Here is a 16,154-nt window from a genome sequence, read left to right on the forward strand (position 1 = left end):
TGACGGTCAATAGACTGGCACTGAATGCGCCCAAGGCGGACATGATTAACATCGTTTCTTCGCGTCGTGCAGGGACAATTCCTGGTATTCATGTTGGTGATACCTTCATTGAGGCGTCGGACTGTGTTCGTGACCTTGGTGTCTTTCTGGACAAGAACATGAACATGTAGCTTCATATTAAATCACTTTGTAAGGCATCATATGCAAAGCTTTACAGCATAAGTCGTTTTCTTGATCGTGCGAGTCTTGAACGTCAAGTCCATGCATTTGTGACATCCTGCATTGACTGCAACAACGGTTTGCTGTATGGACTACCCAAGAAAACAACTGCACCACTTCAGCGCGTACAGAACTTGGCTGCACGTATCATTCTCCGCAAGCGAAAATATGACCATGTTACTCCGCTGCTGATCGAATTGCATTGGCTGCCTCTAGCAGGCCGTACTGTAGCAGGCCGTGTTAACGGCTTAGCACCAGCATATTTGTCTGACCTGTTGGAAAGTCATTCTGCTGTTCGTGTAACCAGGTCAACTGACTCAGCTTCTCTTCGAACTAAACGAACCAAAACATCCTATGGAGATAGAAGTTTTCCTGTGTGTGTGGACCTAGACTTTGGAATTCCCTACCATTTGATATAAAAAACTCGTTGGACATTTGAATCATCAGTTAAGACATGGCTCTTCAAGAAGCACTTTTTGGAGAACCAAGCGCTTTGAGCTCTCGGATGGAAAAGCGCTATACAAGAACTTATTATTATTATTATTAATTACAAAAGGATTTTCGACCAAAGTCAGAAAATCCTAATAATCATGGGAATATCAATAGGGTTTTCTGTGAAGTAACAGAGAACTCAGAATACCACTTCTATGATAAGGTTGAAAATTCACTTGCCATCAAAATTTGAGGAGGGCTGAAAGAAATTGCTCGCATTAGAGATTTATGGTGTGCCTGAAAAAAATAGCTCTCCATTGCCTGTTTCTATATCGCATGTCCCCATTACCTTTCTATTAGATCTACTACATTGGCATTTCATGACAGCAGCTCTTCCTTTCAATCTATTCACTGCCTGTTGTTTATAGGAAGCCATGTAGTTGTTCCAAAAGTACACTATTGCCATCTGCAACACTGGTGACGTCACCAAAATTCCCCATTAAACTGTTCATTTTTCATTAAAAAAAACATATATATTAGAATCCTCAGTCTACAATACATGACAATTGTCAAAGGGCCAGACTTGACTGTGTGTAAGTCATCATATTTTAATAACATTTCAGAGAATACTTACAGGATAGTAATATTTTGGATAAAAAAGATGATGTCAACTGTCAACAAGATATTGATGCAATAAGAAGTATGCTCGGACAGCACAATGATTCAATTGAACACCTCGAAATTGACCAAATCTCTCAAGAAACGGAATTGAAGTCAAGTAGGTATTTATTGATAACAGCAGTATGGATACAAATTAGGTCAACAATTAAAGCTTAACTGGGTTTACCATTGGCTTGCAAATTTGTGCCTGATCTTCAAGTTTTATTCGTTCTCAAGCCTGAATTGGATTGGAGATGAGTAGTACTTTATAGGTAAACTAGTTTTTTGGTTTACCTATGTTATGGCTGTTGGTTGGCAGTCTGCCAAGAGTATGTTAAATCGCGGCACAAAATTTAGTGGCAATACTTACGGGGTTGTCTTATATCGTGAAGCAAGTAGAATTGATGTGCGGAGGTCAGGCCGGTAAGTTTCGAACGGATGATGCAATATTTTTCGAGAAAAACGTGAAAAACATCGAAAATTCTTCGCTTTCTATAAGTTATTTGTGTTGACCTATATTTGAGTTTCCGACATGAATACAGGAAATTCTCGGCATTTCCGGGAATTTCGGCACCTCTGACGTAATTTCGGGAGTCACAAAATGGCGAGCAATTAATTTATATTCGTGCCGAGCTTAGTTTGCTGTTAGTTTGTTCGGTTGTGAGGATTATAATAGAGTCGGCTATCTAATTTAATATCTCGAACTTAGTAAGTGTGGCAATTTCTATAGTCCTAGCCCGGCTTTGTCTTGTCATTGTTTTATTTTGACCGACTCGTACAAAATACATTCTTTTTTTGAAAGGTTTTTGGAGAGAGGCAGTCGACAAATGTTTGGCATCATTTTTGTTGGAATGAGAGTTAATTGGTTCCACACGTGTGCGCTTTTTCATTTGCTATTGCCGTAGGCTAATTGGTGTATTTGCCAATGTTTTTGCGGTATATTGGCATTCTTCGCGTAACAGCGCATACACATTAAAATCCACGCACTGCGTAAATCAGCTGGTATGTAATCCATATATCTAACGTACGTACATACACTCCGCAGTGCAGGGCAAAGTGTATGTATAGTCTGTTTTCACGTATAACCGTGCGTTGCACTACTGCGCTCTCCTAGCGCGTATTATAAATACTTTCATACGCTGTCTGTTCCTAATTTAGAAGTTTAAATTGAAATAAGCTTTATTAGGAACGCTTTATTGTCGTGGATAATCATTTGAACCATTTCTGTGGCAACTATAAATAACTGTGCCCCTCTTTTAACTTTGTTAGATTCTTCGTTGATGGATACTTACATTAATATTTTAAGGTAACCTTAAAAAATATTATATAACTTAGTCAAGGTCTGGTTAAATCACTGTTTCTTGACGTAAAACCATAACAAATATAGCTGCAAAGCAGCGATAACGGGTTTTCTGGATGAATGTGATCGAAAGGAAAAATTAATTACCGGGTATTCGATGGAAAAAATAAAATGAGATGATTTGGATATTATCGGAGCAATCCTCTTATTGGTTGAATGGTCTAACCCCAGTATAGTCCCCCGTGATTTTGAAATTCTCGGAGCCCTCCTTTATTTACTTACTAAATGAAGTCACAAACTTTCAAATAGGATGGAAAGTACATTCAGACAATCCGTTGGTTCAGAGAGACCGTTATTACAGTATCAATTTATACATTTCGTTTCGAAGCTGTCAGTTGCCGAATCTGAATGAAGATGAATTTTATTTGACGAAATCGGCGGAAAATATATATATAATAATAATCAACAGAATTTCAAGAGCGTTTTCGACGAAAGTCAGAAAACCTTAATAATGTATATAAAGGTATTATACGTTACGGTATGTGGGTAAGCAAAGGAGTGAAAGGTGTCCACTTAATTCTACATACTCAAAAGGTTTTTAGGTCTTCTAGAACGGGAAATTTACCGTTTTAAAAACAGTTAATTGCCAATAAATTTTTGACATTTTTTGTTTTTAAACTAAATATTCAGTTCGGAATGTTTGAGGTTCAAATTTGAGACCTCAAAATTGTAGGAGACTCCCGTATGATAAAATATTCAACGTTTATTAGTTCTAAAAATATATTATATGGCAATTTCAGAGAGTCAATAAATCATTGTTTGTCACTTTCTGATGAGTATTTGTGCTGTCTCATCATCTAGGCCTCTCTGCATTCAAGGCTGGAATGATTGGATAGAGCATTGAACAAAATCTAAACCTATAGGAAAATATTGCCACATTCATCAGGAAGAAATTGAGCTGGTAGGCCTAAAATGAGAATTTTGGAACTGTTTAATTGGCTTCATGGATTTTTATGCTAAATACAAAGAATAAACTAGTTAACCTATAAAGTACTACACGTCCTATTGTATTTATTCTACACCCGGTTAACACCGCTCCTCTATGAAGTTACCCATCATAAAGACTTAGTGGCTGGTTGAATGAAATCGAACTTACATTTCAGGTTCCATTTGGAATACGTGGCAGTCACATGAAAAGAGAATAGTGATTGGTATACCACTAGAAGCATTTGACATTGATTGTCCAGATTGTGAGATGAAATCTTCTATTTTGAATGAATTTAGTATATTGGATGCTAAATTTACCGAGCATTTAGCTGATCTGGATGGTTCCCACTCATTTGTAAAAGAGTAAGTAAATCTGTGAAGTTAAAACTTTACAAGAAGATATGGAAATGTAGACATCATAAATTATGAGAAACTGAAAAATATTTTCACACGTATGATACAGTAGACTCGGATCTGGGGACCGTGGGTAATTGTCTGAGGTGAACAATGTCCAACCAGATTGATGTTCACAATAATAAAAAACATACCTTTAAAGAAAAGTGTTAAAAGGCTTAATGCACTTAATTACCTCTGTTTGAATGATTATTGGGATTTTTATTGTCAATAAATGGGATTTTAGCCAACAGATTTTTTGGTTTACCTTTGTCAGCGATATGATGTTGGCATTCAGCCAATTCATGTAAAATAGCGGTACGTTTTTTATGTGAGCATTTGTTTTATTGGTTCTCGGCTTAAACAATGTATAATCGATGAGATTGAAGACATGGCGAACCTCCGTCGATGACATGGTCAACTGAGTTAAAATTCTACGAAAAACTGTTTTTGGCGGGAAAATTCTTAGCTCTCGCGTATAAAATTGCAATGACCTCGATTGAGGGGTGTCGTCTCTATGAACGAATGTGATTGGCTGTTTTTGGGATATATGGGGAATTCCGGCGCTACTAAAATAATTATGTGAAAGCCATAGAATGGCGTACGTTTCATTGGACTAGGTGCCGTATACGTGCGAATTTCAAATGCTCATTGCTGGTGAGGATGTAATTATTTCACACATCCGCCATAGGTATTATTTCAATACCCGGTGATTGTTTTGATTGACATTGATTGAGGTGTAAGCGAATATTCACTTACACGAGGCCTCCACGTGCGCGCGGAGTGCTACACGACACACACACAAGCTCGTACAGTACAGTACTAAGGGTGATGCTGTAACGCGTGCACGTTTGACATGAAAATAGGCTGAATAATCGTAGCAGAAGATGATGCGCTGTGTTTTCTGTTCGATAGAATTTGTAATAAATTGTAATTTTTTGTGGCCTGAAAATACTAAGCAGCAAACTATAAGGTCTGTCGAGGTCTGAATATTGTAGTGGTAAATTCCAGGATTTAAAACGATCTAATAGCTTATTTCTTCTGTACCGGTATTTTAGCTTCCGCGGCCAACATTGGAAGAGGTTTCCAAGACCCAATATTCAGCCACCCTCTGATATGTGACATAATATGAATTTTAGGCCATCCCAAAATAATGGTCTGTTTGCCGTAACCCGACCGACCCGACTTCAAAGGTAACGAGTGAAAACTTTTTTCTGGGATTCATTGAAATAAATTTTATTTTTGATAAAAATGGCTGACCGACCGACCGACCGACCGACCGACCGACCGACCGACGTATGAGCTACGTATGTTTGAATTCAAGTGTGTATCGTGTGAAAACATGCCTTGACATGTGGCCTAGTTTAAGTTTTCCAGGAAACTGGCAGAATTCCAATAAGCTGCCATTCATTCTCATAGTGACTATATTAAAGCTGGTAACGTAAAAGTGCGCACATATTCAATGTACTGTTTCATTTTTAACTCAGAGATTAGTCGCTATTAGACAAATTTCCCGTGCACAGCGTAGATGATTTTTTGCTATATTGTTTCCATGTAAAAAAGCCCAAAGGTGAAAAATTTGTTTTTGTTGCCCAAAAGTTTTGCCAAAAAAAATTTCTACTTAGCTACCGACTCATGCTGAAAAGTTGAGTCGGTGTTACGGCAAACAGACAATTATTTTGGGATGGCCTTATTTGAATATTTTTTCATATTGTGAAACATTTTTTTGAAAATATGAAATAGTTTCCCTGCCGCGCCTACCTGTACCCTACAAAATTTTGGACATGGACTGTAAACAAATGTATATCTTTGGTCTTATTTGACTACAAAATAATTCTTTAAGAATGATAAAATACAAGATAAACTTGTGGAACTTTGAAGTCACGAATTTAAAAGATTTTTCAAGCAATGCCGTTATTCCAAACAACCTCTAGCTTTCAAGTTAAACCACACTTTGCCCATGGGCAATTTATTTTCTCATTCTTGATAAGGACATTTTATAGAATTCGATCACTTCTTGTTTTTTTTCAAAGCTGTGTGCCTGCAGTTTCCGCTTCATGATAACTAGATCAATGAGTGAGTGAGCAGCAACCGATTATCCGAGACGGTCGGCTCCAAGCACCCGCAGTCTACTATAGTACAGTTTTGTCATACAAGATTTCACAAAAGAGCAATCATGTATGTTTTGAATGGATTAATTTCTGGGAATTACTGAGTGTTTTTTTTTGGAAATGTCTAGGGGATATGTATATGTTCAAGTCTCTAGCAAAATTATAGTCATTTTTCCCTGAACTGAAGTCTTAAAGATAGAAAGTTAGGATATAGGATGTGCAGAGAAACAATAATAATCTATAAAAGAGCTGAATAGTTAACATAAAATGCTGCTGATTTTTTTACTTTAGATAACTTAATTTGTGCTCAATGTCCATTGAATGTTAAACCATTGGTGTTGTCATTATTTTCATCATATTAGTGATCATTTAGATATAATCACGAATATATGACACAAATCTTTACCTTTATTCGGAGCAGTAATGAGATATCAGACAACAAGGTTTAACATGATCAAGCTGACCTTTTAACAGTGTCAGTAGAGTTTCGCTGAGATATGCCTCTAAGAGACATATACTTTTACATTGTATTGATGTATATAGTTTACGCAGAAAGCAATCATATAAGATAGACAGGGATAAATAAAACTTTGGGTACCATAGATATCCATATGTAGCCTCGGAGTTTGCATGTCGGATGAACTATGCGATGTGAAAATTCCTTCAAATTAACACTTTTCAATTATTGATATTTCAGTAATCCATCTCTCATTACAGCTAAAAACTATTTGTGCGCTATATGATTTTTAATGTCAAACCTAACACGACAAATGAAGTTCTTTTACCACAGTGTAGAGTCTTAATTTCATTGTGTCATATTTTTATTACCAGCATCTCAAGGTCGTCATATCAGTGTATGGATCCCGTCATCAAATGTTGATATCTGTCCAGAATTTTCTATCATAGATGCAACCGAATTGATAAGAAATAGAGAATATAAAGTAAAGCAGCGATAATGGATTATCTGCATTTCACATGTAACCTGAGGCGACTGAAATTGAAAAGTTCATTGGTGGGGATTTGAACCAGAGAATACCAAATTGGCGCAACTGTGATGATACGAATATCCTCATAGGAATCCTTTTTCACATAACTGAAACAACATATCTCAAAATAACTTAGTTCATATTTGACCACAGCGTGGCATCACAACCTAGTTGGCAGCACTGGCTAGAGCTTCTTGGACTAGAGCTATTCAGTGCAGTTACATCTGTCTCATAGCCTATATATAGTTAAACTGTGGAAATGTACACATATGAATATCCTTGTGATTTTCCAAATTCCAATGACCAATGAAAATGAACCAAAGAGGCAATTTAAGTTAACTTTTATTAGAAATTAGAACGTAGAAGTTAAAAATAACCTTGTGATCAATCAATGTAAACATTTACCAATACTTCCAGAACAAGCATCAGTACGTATTTAATGAAAGTGTCTAGAAGTAATTACTTATGGACTTGTACATTCACAATATCTTCAAAAGGTCCTATGGAATAATGTATGAATAAGCATCTGATTGACATAATGTATTTGTTTATAGATATTAATATTCAAAAATATTTCATTCCATCAATCAATTTCTACTAATTTACATATGCTCTCTCGTAGGATCCATAATCTTTATGATACACATGTAAACTTCCAATGGGAACACATATGAAATTTGAATTATTTACAATGTATTATTTATTCAGAGCAGAAAGAACGGAAAATATGAACATATTTTAATTTTCGTATATCCGATTAAATATATTGCAAATACGAAAGTATATGAATGTACATTATTGCAATTCCGAGAGAATATCTATTTCTTTGTTCAAAATTAAAGTGTACTTAGTTGATCCTACTGGAACCATGGCCCATTATATATAATCTGATCTGACCTGTGATGACCTAAATCATGAATAATAATTAGTAGATGTACATCTACTCAACACTGTTAATCCTTAGTGATTCCTCCCTTAATTAGAATTATGAAGTCAATTGGTAAAATATCATTGCTTAAGTGCCAGTCTCTGCCCTTCCAGTTCATAATCTCGGCGTGTTGTTTCACCCACAACCTAGCAGAAAGCCCCATGAGGCCCATGTTAACTATGTCCTCAAACTATGTTAATTGGATTATCTGCAACACGTAAACTCCAAGTTCTTCATAATTCAGTTGCATGTTTGATGTTTGATCTAGGACTCAAATTTCAACCATATCACTCCAGTTCTTCAGGACCTTCACTGGCAACCCGTTTCTGCAAGAATCTGTTAAAAGTCGCACTGTCAACCTTTAAGGCACTGAATCATCTGGCTTCTTCATACTTATCCAGACTTTTACAACTTAATGTACAGAACTTTAGGTTCTGCTAATCAGGAGAGACTGGTTGTTTCTATTTCCGCTTGTTTTCATATGGTGGTAGAGCATTCTCCACATATGCCCCCAGACTGGAATACCCTTCTTGCGGACATACCGGACCTCATTGTCTTTGTCTTGTGATTCTTTCAAGCAGACACTCAAAACAGTTCTAAACTGTGATAGCTACAAATAGGTTAAAACGACGGGGTTTGAAATCAGGACAAATCACCACAGATCAGATCCTCAGCACTTGATTCAAATGCCCGACAAAATTGATAAAATAGTGATTTTAACTAAAGCTACTCAATTTTAATAGCGACAATTCTTGAATAATGTGGCAACACAATGTGGAGACAACAGACATTAAATCATAATATAAAAAACAGTTCATGCAAAATGATATAATTTGAAAGCGAGCGATACAATTCGATTCGAGTGCGTGTTCACGACATCTCTGCACGCAACAATATTCACACCCGTGAATTTACTGAGCGAAAACCCGATCCGCCCTTTTCCATGATACGACATAAACTGAGAATATTACGCAACACTCACGATTTTGGAGGAATTCCACAATTACTCACAGGGGCACACACGATACGCTGGCGGACACGGACGTCCAACGATCTACACGCATCGAGAATTTGGATATCAAACAAATAAGCAACATTTCATGCACGAGTCGATCTGTGCATCTATGATGGTTGCCTCATCCAATATCTTCATCAGCATTCGTCACCAGGTCAATTCAAATTCGTTAATCCACAGTTCATTCAGTCTCCGACTGGTAGTACAGCACATTTTTGATAGTAGGGAGCAATAAAAATTCCCAATAAAAATTCTACAACTTTACAGAGCCTTCATAAAACACAGGCTCATCAAGGCATCTGATAATTCCTTTGAGCATTCTAAATCAAGACAGATCTTACGAGGTCATCTCGACCAGGATGAACTTCTACTACACGACCCATCTTCCACTCGCCAACATTAATGTTTTGCTGAATCTCAGTCCACTTTTTGAAGACATTCAGTTCCGTTAAATATTCATTGTTCCATCTTGACCAGAAATGTCTTTCTAATCGCTGACGATACTGCAATCTCTTTCTCAGAGTGAGTTTCTTCGTTTCTGAATCGATGTCAGGAACAACTTGCAAATAACGCCCAGTTAAGAAATGCGCTGGAGTCAACGGCCACCAATCATCTTTATCAGCCGACACTAGCGTAATAGGTCTTGAGTTCAACTGACACTCTATACCAGTCAGTACTGTATTGAGTTCAGAAAACGTTAGGAATGCTCGACCAAGAATCTTTCTCAGCGGTTCCTTAACACTACGAACGAGTCTTTCATAGAACGCTCCATGCCAAGGAGCTTTTGGTGTAATGAATTTCCATTCAATTCCGTATTTGCTCAAACGCGTAACTAGTTTCTCCCGATTTTTTTCATTTCTAAAAATTTTCATCAGTATGTTGGCAGCTTTCTTGAAGGTTTTAGCATTATCCGACCACATAATGCCTGGTTTACCCCTACGATTCATCATTTGCTCGAACGATTTCAGGAATTCATCAATGGTCATATCTTCCAACAACTCCAAGTGAATTGCTCGTATACACATACAAGTAAACATCAGGATATGTACCTTGACGAAATTTCCACGAGTTGATTTCACGTAAAGAGGTCCAGCGTAATCACAGCCAACATCAGTAAATGGTTGAGAAATCATAACTCTTTCCACTGGAAGTTGACCCATTTTTTGTGCCAATTCTTTTGATTGTTTGCATTTACATTGGAAGATCATTCGATACTTCTTTTACTCCCAAATTTCAACCTAAGGGTAGCGAGCTTTTGTCTGGCGCCTGTGGGCCGTGTAACCAATGATACCACAGCACCAGTTTTTCAACCATGATGCTTCTGTTCGTCGGGAAGTAAAGAATTCTTCAAACGACCACCAACCAGGGGCGGATCCAGGGGGATGGGTAGACAGTATTGGAAGGAAATTTAAGAGCACCTTTCTGATCTTAGGGCACACCCAGTATCCAGGTCAATGCGATCGCCGAAGGCGCGAAGTCCTCAGAGGGGGGTCTGGGAAACGAATTCGAGACAATATTTCAACAGATGCGGATAAAAAATGAAGCTGGCGAACCCATGAAAGAATGGTTGTCGCCAACATCGCCTAGTGCCCCTATAATCTTTAAAAGTGCCCCTTAACAATTTTATACAGAATACGGCTAAGTGCCCCTTCATTGTTAACAATCGGCAAAAATTGCCTCGTCTTCACATTTATCCTTATGTCGTGTGCCATCTTCCAAACCAAAAGTGCCCCTAAAATTTTAAAAATTAGGCCAAAAAGTGCCCTTTTCTTCAACATTTTCCGCGTATAGTGCCCTCTTCTAAAGTACGAGTGCCCCTTTAGCCCTCCCTGAAAAGGCAAGGACTAGGTGCCCTCATCTAAAGCATGAGTGCCCCTTGCAAAAGGAAAGTGCCCTTTTTAATTTATCATGATTAAAGGCTTTACAAATATGAATATCTCTCCTCACTTTCTCGGCAGCAGTATATACCGATAAATTTTATAATTATGCCCAGATTACGGACACGGAATTAGCGGTTGCTGAAATAATGCCGTCAAAAATATTGCCGGTGAAATTTCGAAGGGCACTTAAAAATTCTAGACCGTATTGGGCAATACGGCTAATACGGTCTGGATCCGCCCCTGCCAACTCTCAATACCTTATAATTTTCATCATATGCTGGATCGTATTGAAGAAGTTTGCTTGTGTTCAGCACTGACCGGCCAGATTGTAAGGCCTTGAATTCATCTGGAAAATGTTTTTTGCTGAACATAGCTTATCCAGAGTTCTTCCAGTATTTTGTCCGACAGGATTAATGGATGGTCATCATCACAAGCCCTCGCCTCCTGGGATTTCTGGGCTAAACGTTTTACACGTCTGATGATGGCAAAGACTCTGGAACTAGTGATAAGATTCGAATCTCTCAATGCATTGGTCAAGAAATGTGTCCTGTTTCAGCATTACAGTCGTCACTTGCGTTCTCAGAGGTGTCTTGGCACTCTTCATAGCTGTCACTTAAGCCGTTTTACATAATTCTTTTTTTGGCCACTCCTCTGGAGGTAATTTGAGAAACGCTGGACCGTTCCACCAGTGTTCTGCACTAACAAGTTCTCTTGCTAAACATCCACATGAAGCCAATTCAGTTTTCCTGGCACGTGATGTACATTTTCTACTAAACTCTGTATCTCTGATACTCTATTTCCGACAAATGTTTTCCAGCTATGACAAAGTTGACTAATCCACTCTAAAACTACCTTAGAGTCAGTTGCTGGTGGAAAACTCATTATTCTTCAATTCAGTTTTGACATATTTCAAGAGACGAGCAGTTATTACGGCAGACATCAACTCTAACTCAGGTAGAGTTCATTTTTCCTTCAGAGGGCTCACCCGTCTTTTTGAGCACAGCAAGGCTACTTTCACATCACCGACCTAATTTTCTAACCGGATGTAAACACAGTTTCCATAAGCCTTTTCACTGCTATCACCAAAACCTGTAAGCTGTAATTCACCTTGCCTTTCTTCTCTACTAGAAGATGATGATTTATTTTGAGTTCGTCCAAGTGTTTAACATCATTTTTCCAATGTAACCATTCTTTTTGGTTTACCTTTGTCAGCAGTATGAGGTTGGCATTGAGCCAATTCATGTAAAATCGCGGTACGTTTTATTATGTGAGCATTTTTTTCATTGGTTCTCGGGTTAAACGATGTATAATCGATGCGATTGAAGACATGGCGAACCTCCGTCGATCACATGGTCAACTTTGTTTAAATTAGAATAAAAACTGTTTTTGGCCGGAAAATTCTTAGCTCTTGCGTATAAAATTGCAATGACCTCGATTGGGGGGGGGGGGGCGTCGTCTCTACGAGCAAATGTGATTGGCTGTTTTTGGGATATACGGGGAATTCTGGCGCTACTAGAATAATTATGGGAAAGCCATTACCGTAAAAACCGGCATATAAGTGTATAAGCCAAGTGGATCTTTAGACCTACATTTCATGATTTTAACATATATCCAGCTTATAAGTCGAGTCCATTCTCTTAGAAGAATAATTACTTGTATCATTATATTGAATAGTTTGTTTTGATATCGATGTGCACCTTCACGCACGCCGCCGCGCGTCAGCCTGATTGCTGCTGTGTGTTAATGAATAGACTGTTTCATACACACTCAGGTATAATACGCTACCATACAGTGATATAGTAGTGTGAGTCACACGCTATATATAGCCTAATGTATTAAGCGCTGCTATGAGCGCGCATATAGCTGTGTCAAAATGAAAGAAGTTTTTTCATTAAATAACTTCATTTATCATGAATAATTATTCAAACTGTTATAGCTGTGAGAAGATGAACACTGTCTTTTTTGTCTGGTAGAATCAATCTATCTTGTGACCTGAAAATACTTAGTAGAAAACTGTACTCGGCATATAAGTCGAGGTCAATAATCTAGTGGTAAAATCAAGGATTAAAAACTCGACTTATACGCCGCTTTTTACGGTAATGGCCAACGTTTCATTGGACTAGGTGCCGTATATGTGCAAATTTTAAATGCTCATTGCTGGTGAGAATATAATTATTTCACATATCGCCATATGTATTGTTTCATTTTAATACCCGGTGATTGTGTTGATTGAGATTGGAGTGAAGCGAACGTTCACTACACAAGGCCTCCACGTGTGCGGGAGCGCTAACATTAGACAAACACACGCTATACAGACTACTATATGGTGATGCTGTAACGCTGCTTGGCGTGTGCACGTTTGGTATGATAACAGGCTGAATAATCGTCGTAGCAGATGAGTGCAGTGTTTTTTGTTTGATAGAATTTGTAATAAATTGTAATTTCTTGTGACCTGAAAATACTAAGCTGCAAACTATATGTATAGGTCGAGGTCTGAATATTGTAGTGGTAAATTCCAGCATTTAGAACTATCTAATACTACGCCCTGGTTTTAGCTTCCGCGACCATACATCGGTAGAGGTTTTGTTTCCAAGACTCAGTTTTCAGCCACCCTCTGATATGTGACATCATATGAATTTTATTTGAACATTTTTTCATATTGTGAAAAATATTTTTTTGAAAATATAAAATAGTTTCCAATGCGGCCCCTACCTGTACCCTACGAAATTTTGGACGTAGACCATAAACAAATGTTTATATTTGGTCTTATTTGACTCCAGCGGATACAACTTCGTAATCGGTTGAGGTGTATGTCCGGTGGATAGACGAATCTCAGCAGCACGAACGTGACCATCATTACCGTACGCAAGTTTCGTGACGACTGCAAGCTTCCAGTTGACACGCTTGATGTTGTCCTTTTGCACGAGGACGACGTCCCGACCTTTATAACGTTGACGAGTTTTCCAGATGGCCTGAACGTTCTTTCACTTGAAGTCACAAATTAAAAAGATTTTTCAAGCAATGCCCTTACTCCAAACAACCTCTAGCTTTCAAAGTAAACCACACTTTGCCCATGGGCAATTTATTCAAAGTCGTCAGGAAGAGGATCATCCCACCCCGATACGACCGTCCTCGTCTCTGAAATATCGATTTTCCGACAACCAAGAACGCCGAGAGTACCCCCCATTGGGTCGTATACTCTATTCAGCTGTTTCAAAACACTGCGTATCGTTTCATTTGTTAGATCCTCCATTTTATCGATAAACGAGAACCATAAAACATCTTCGTTGGGATCGTACCTTGTACCCAGTGTTTTGCTGTAGATCTCTGCATCTTAGACCATTTTCTCTTTTCCACCGGCTAGGTCTTCAGTTTCCAGTTTACTCAGTACTTCTGGTTTATTAGACATAAATTTCTTCAGTTGAAATCCACCACTTGCAAGTAGGTTTTTCAAATCTACTGCCAAGTCAGTGGTTTCAGGAACAAATGTGTTGTTTAGAATCTCCGCAGAAGCGACCGGATATTGATCTTTCATCGATCCTGCATGATCTCGAACCACCTTTATACTGGTGAAAGGGCTCTGCGTCAATCCAAATGTTACTGTCGTCAGCCTGTACACATCAGGACTCTTCGATAAATCCATATCTCCAAAGAAATCGCTGGGAATCTTGATATATTGGCTTCATTTTTATCTGGTGGAACATTTTTTCGATATCTGCGACAATAGTAACCGGTTTGCTTCTGAATCGCATCATAACTCCACGGATATCTTGCTGTAGTTTCGGACCAGGTAACAATGTGTCGTTAAGTGATATTCCTTCTGGTCCTTTCGCCGAACCATCAAACACTGGTCGAACCTTCGTGGTTGACTTATCAAGTCTCACTACCGGGTGATGAGACAGGTACCAAACTGTTCTGTCCTCTGGCTCTGTTGACTCATCAACCGTTACTGCATGGCCACGCGCTTTTTAAGTCATCGATCTGTTCCTGGTACATGGCTTGCAACTCATGGCTCTTTCATCAATCGGCGTTCAGTTGATATCAGGCTTTTTCAGCAAAAGATCTGTTCGACACCAACTTTACGTCCTTGTACTCTGGCGGACAGATCAATCCAGCTTCATATCGACCATCCGTATGTATAGTGCTATATGAATACTGACTTTGGGCTTCGACAATCAATGGATCTTGAGTCTTTTCTTCATCGGGTTTGATACCCAAACCTTCTAACTCCCAAAATTGTGTGAATGATTCTTTGTTGAGTGGACATACAGACACATTATTACTAATCTTTAAAACATCCGATGGATAATCTCGCCTTGGAAATGTGCCAGCTAATAGCCACCCAATGTGACCCTTCTGGGCGACTAAGGTGCCATTCATCAATGTTTTTTGCTCATCGGTTAGTATCTTCAGTGTTTCTTCAACACCAAGCAAAATGTCGACTTCAGCTTCACCTTCCCGAGGATAAATATCTACCATTGCTTAACCATAGAGTTCCTTACAACAAGAAACATCAATATTGCAACTAGGCAAGTTTGTACTTGGTTTTGTCATGGTGTACACTTCGACTTCAAATGTTTCACCAATCCAGCCAGTTATAGCACTGCATAAACAACTTCACACGTTCACACATAACAGTTAACGATGAGCCACCAGCCAGTTGAAATTCATTTTCTACACTAGGGCCCTTCAGTTGAAGTTGTTTGGCTAATTTCTTACTAATGAAATTAACACCAGCACCGGTGTCAAACAGTATTCTTCCTGATGCCACGGCATGTTTACTCTCAACCTTGCACAAACCGCTCTGCAGAAGAACTTGCTTGGGATCCTTGTTGACCTTCACGAACTGAGCTGGTTTTTCAATTGGACCTTCTCCAGGTGGCTTGTCTTTGGCAGTGTATTCTCTTTCTCGTTTTTCTCTATGCAACAGTACATGGTGACTTCCAGTGCACTTCTCACGCATGGGAGCCTTACACATTGACGATTTGTGCTTTTCTTTTATACATTTGAAGCAATATCTGCCATCAACCAGTTTCTGCCATCGTTCATGGACTGTCATCTTTTTCATTAGATAACAATCATACACTACATGGTTATCCTTACCACAAAACGGACATTGTGGCTTAACTTTGGTTTTATCATTTCTCTGGTACTTCGGTTTGACATCAATATTCAAAGCTTGACCAGTCATTCTTTTTGGTTTCTCATAATAATCAAACCTTTTGTCAGATGATCCAGCACCA

General features: G+C 38.5%; 1 protein-coding gene and 1 pseudogene across 3 annotated transcripts in view; one reads left to right on the plus strand and one right to left on the minus strand.

The window, feature by feature from the left end:
• The window catches only part of LOC141912063 (coiled-coil domain-containing protein 148-like), a 131,156-nt gene that overhangs the window by 34,170 nt on the left and 80,832 nt on the right, over positions 1–16,154 (plus strand). For all 3 annotated transcript variants that reach the window (XM_074803243.1, XM_074803245.1, XM_074803244.1), the window contains exons 5-6: positions 1,275–1,429; positions 3,775–3,961. In XM_074803243.1, coding sequence (XP_074659344.1) covers positions 1,275–1,429; positions 3,775–3,961 — 342 coding nt within the window. The remainder of the gene's footprint in view (positions 1–1,274; positions 1,430–3,774; positions 3,962–16,154) is intronic.
• On the minus strand, positions 14,246–15,390 carry LOC141912147 (uncharacterized; annotated as a pseudogene).

Source organism: Tubulanus polymorphus, chromosome 10 (assembly GCF_964204645.1).
Source record: "Tubulanus polymorphus chromosome 10, tnTubPoly1.2, whole genome shotgun sequence".
NCBI classification, from domain to species: Eukaryota; Metazoa; Nemertea; class Palaeonemertea; order Tubulaniformes; family Tubulanidae; genus Tubulanus; species Tubulanus polymorphus.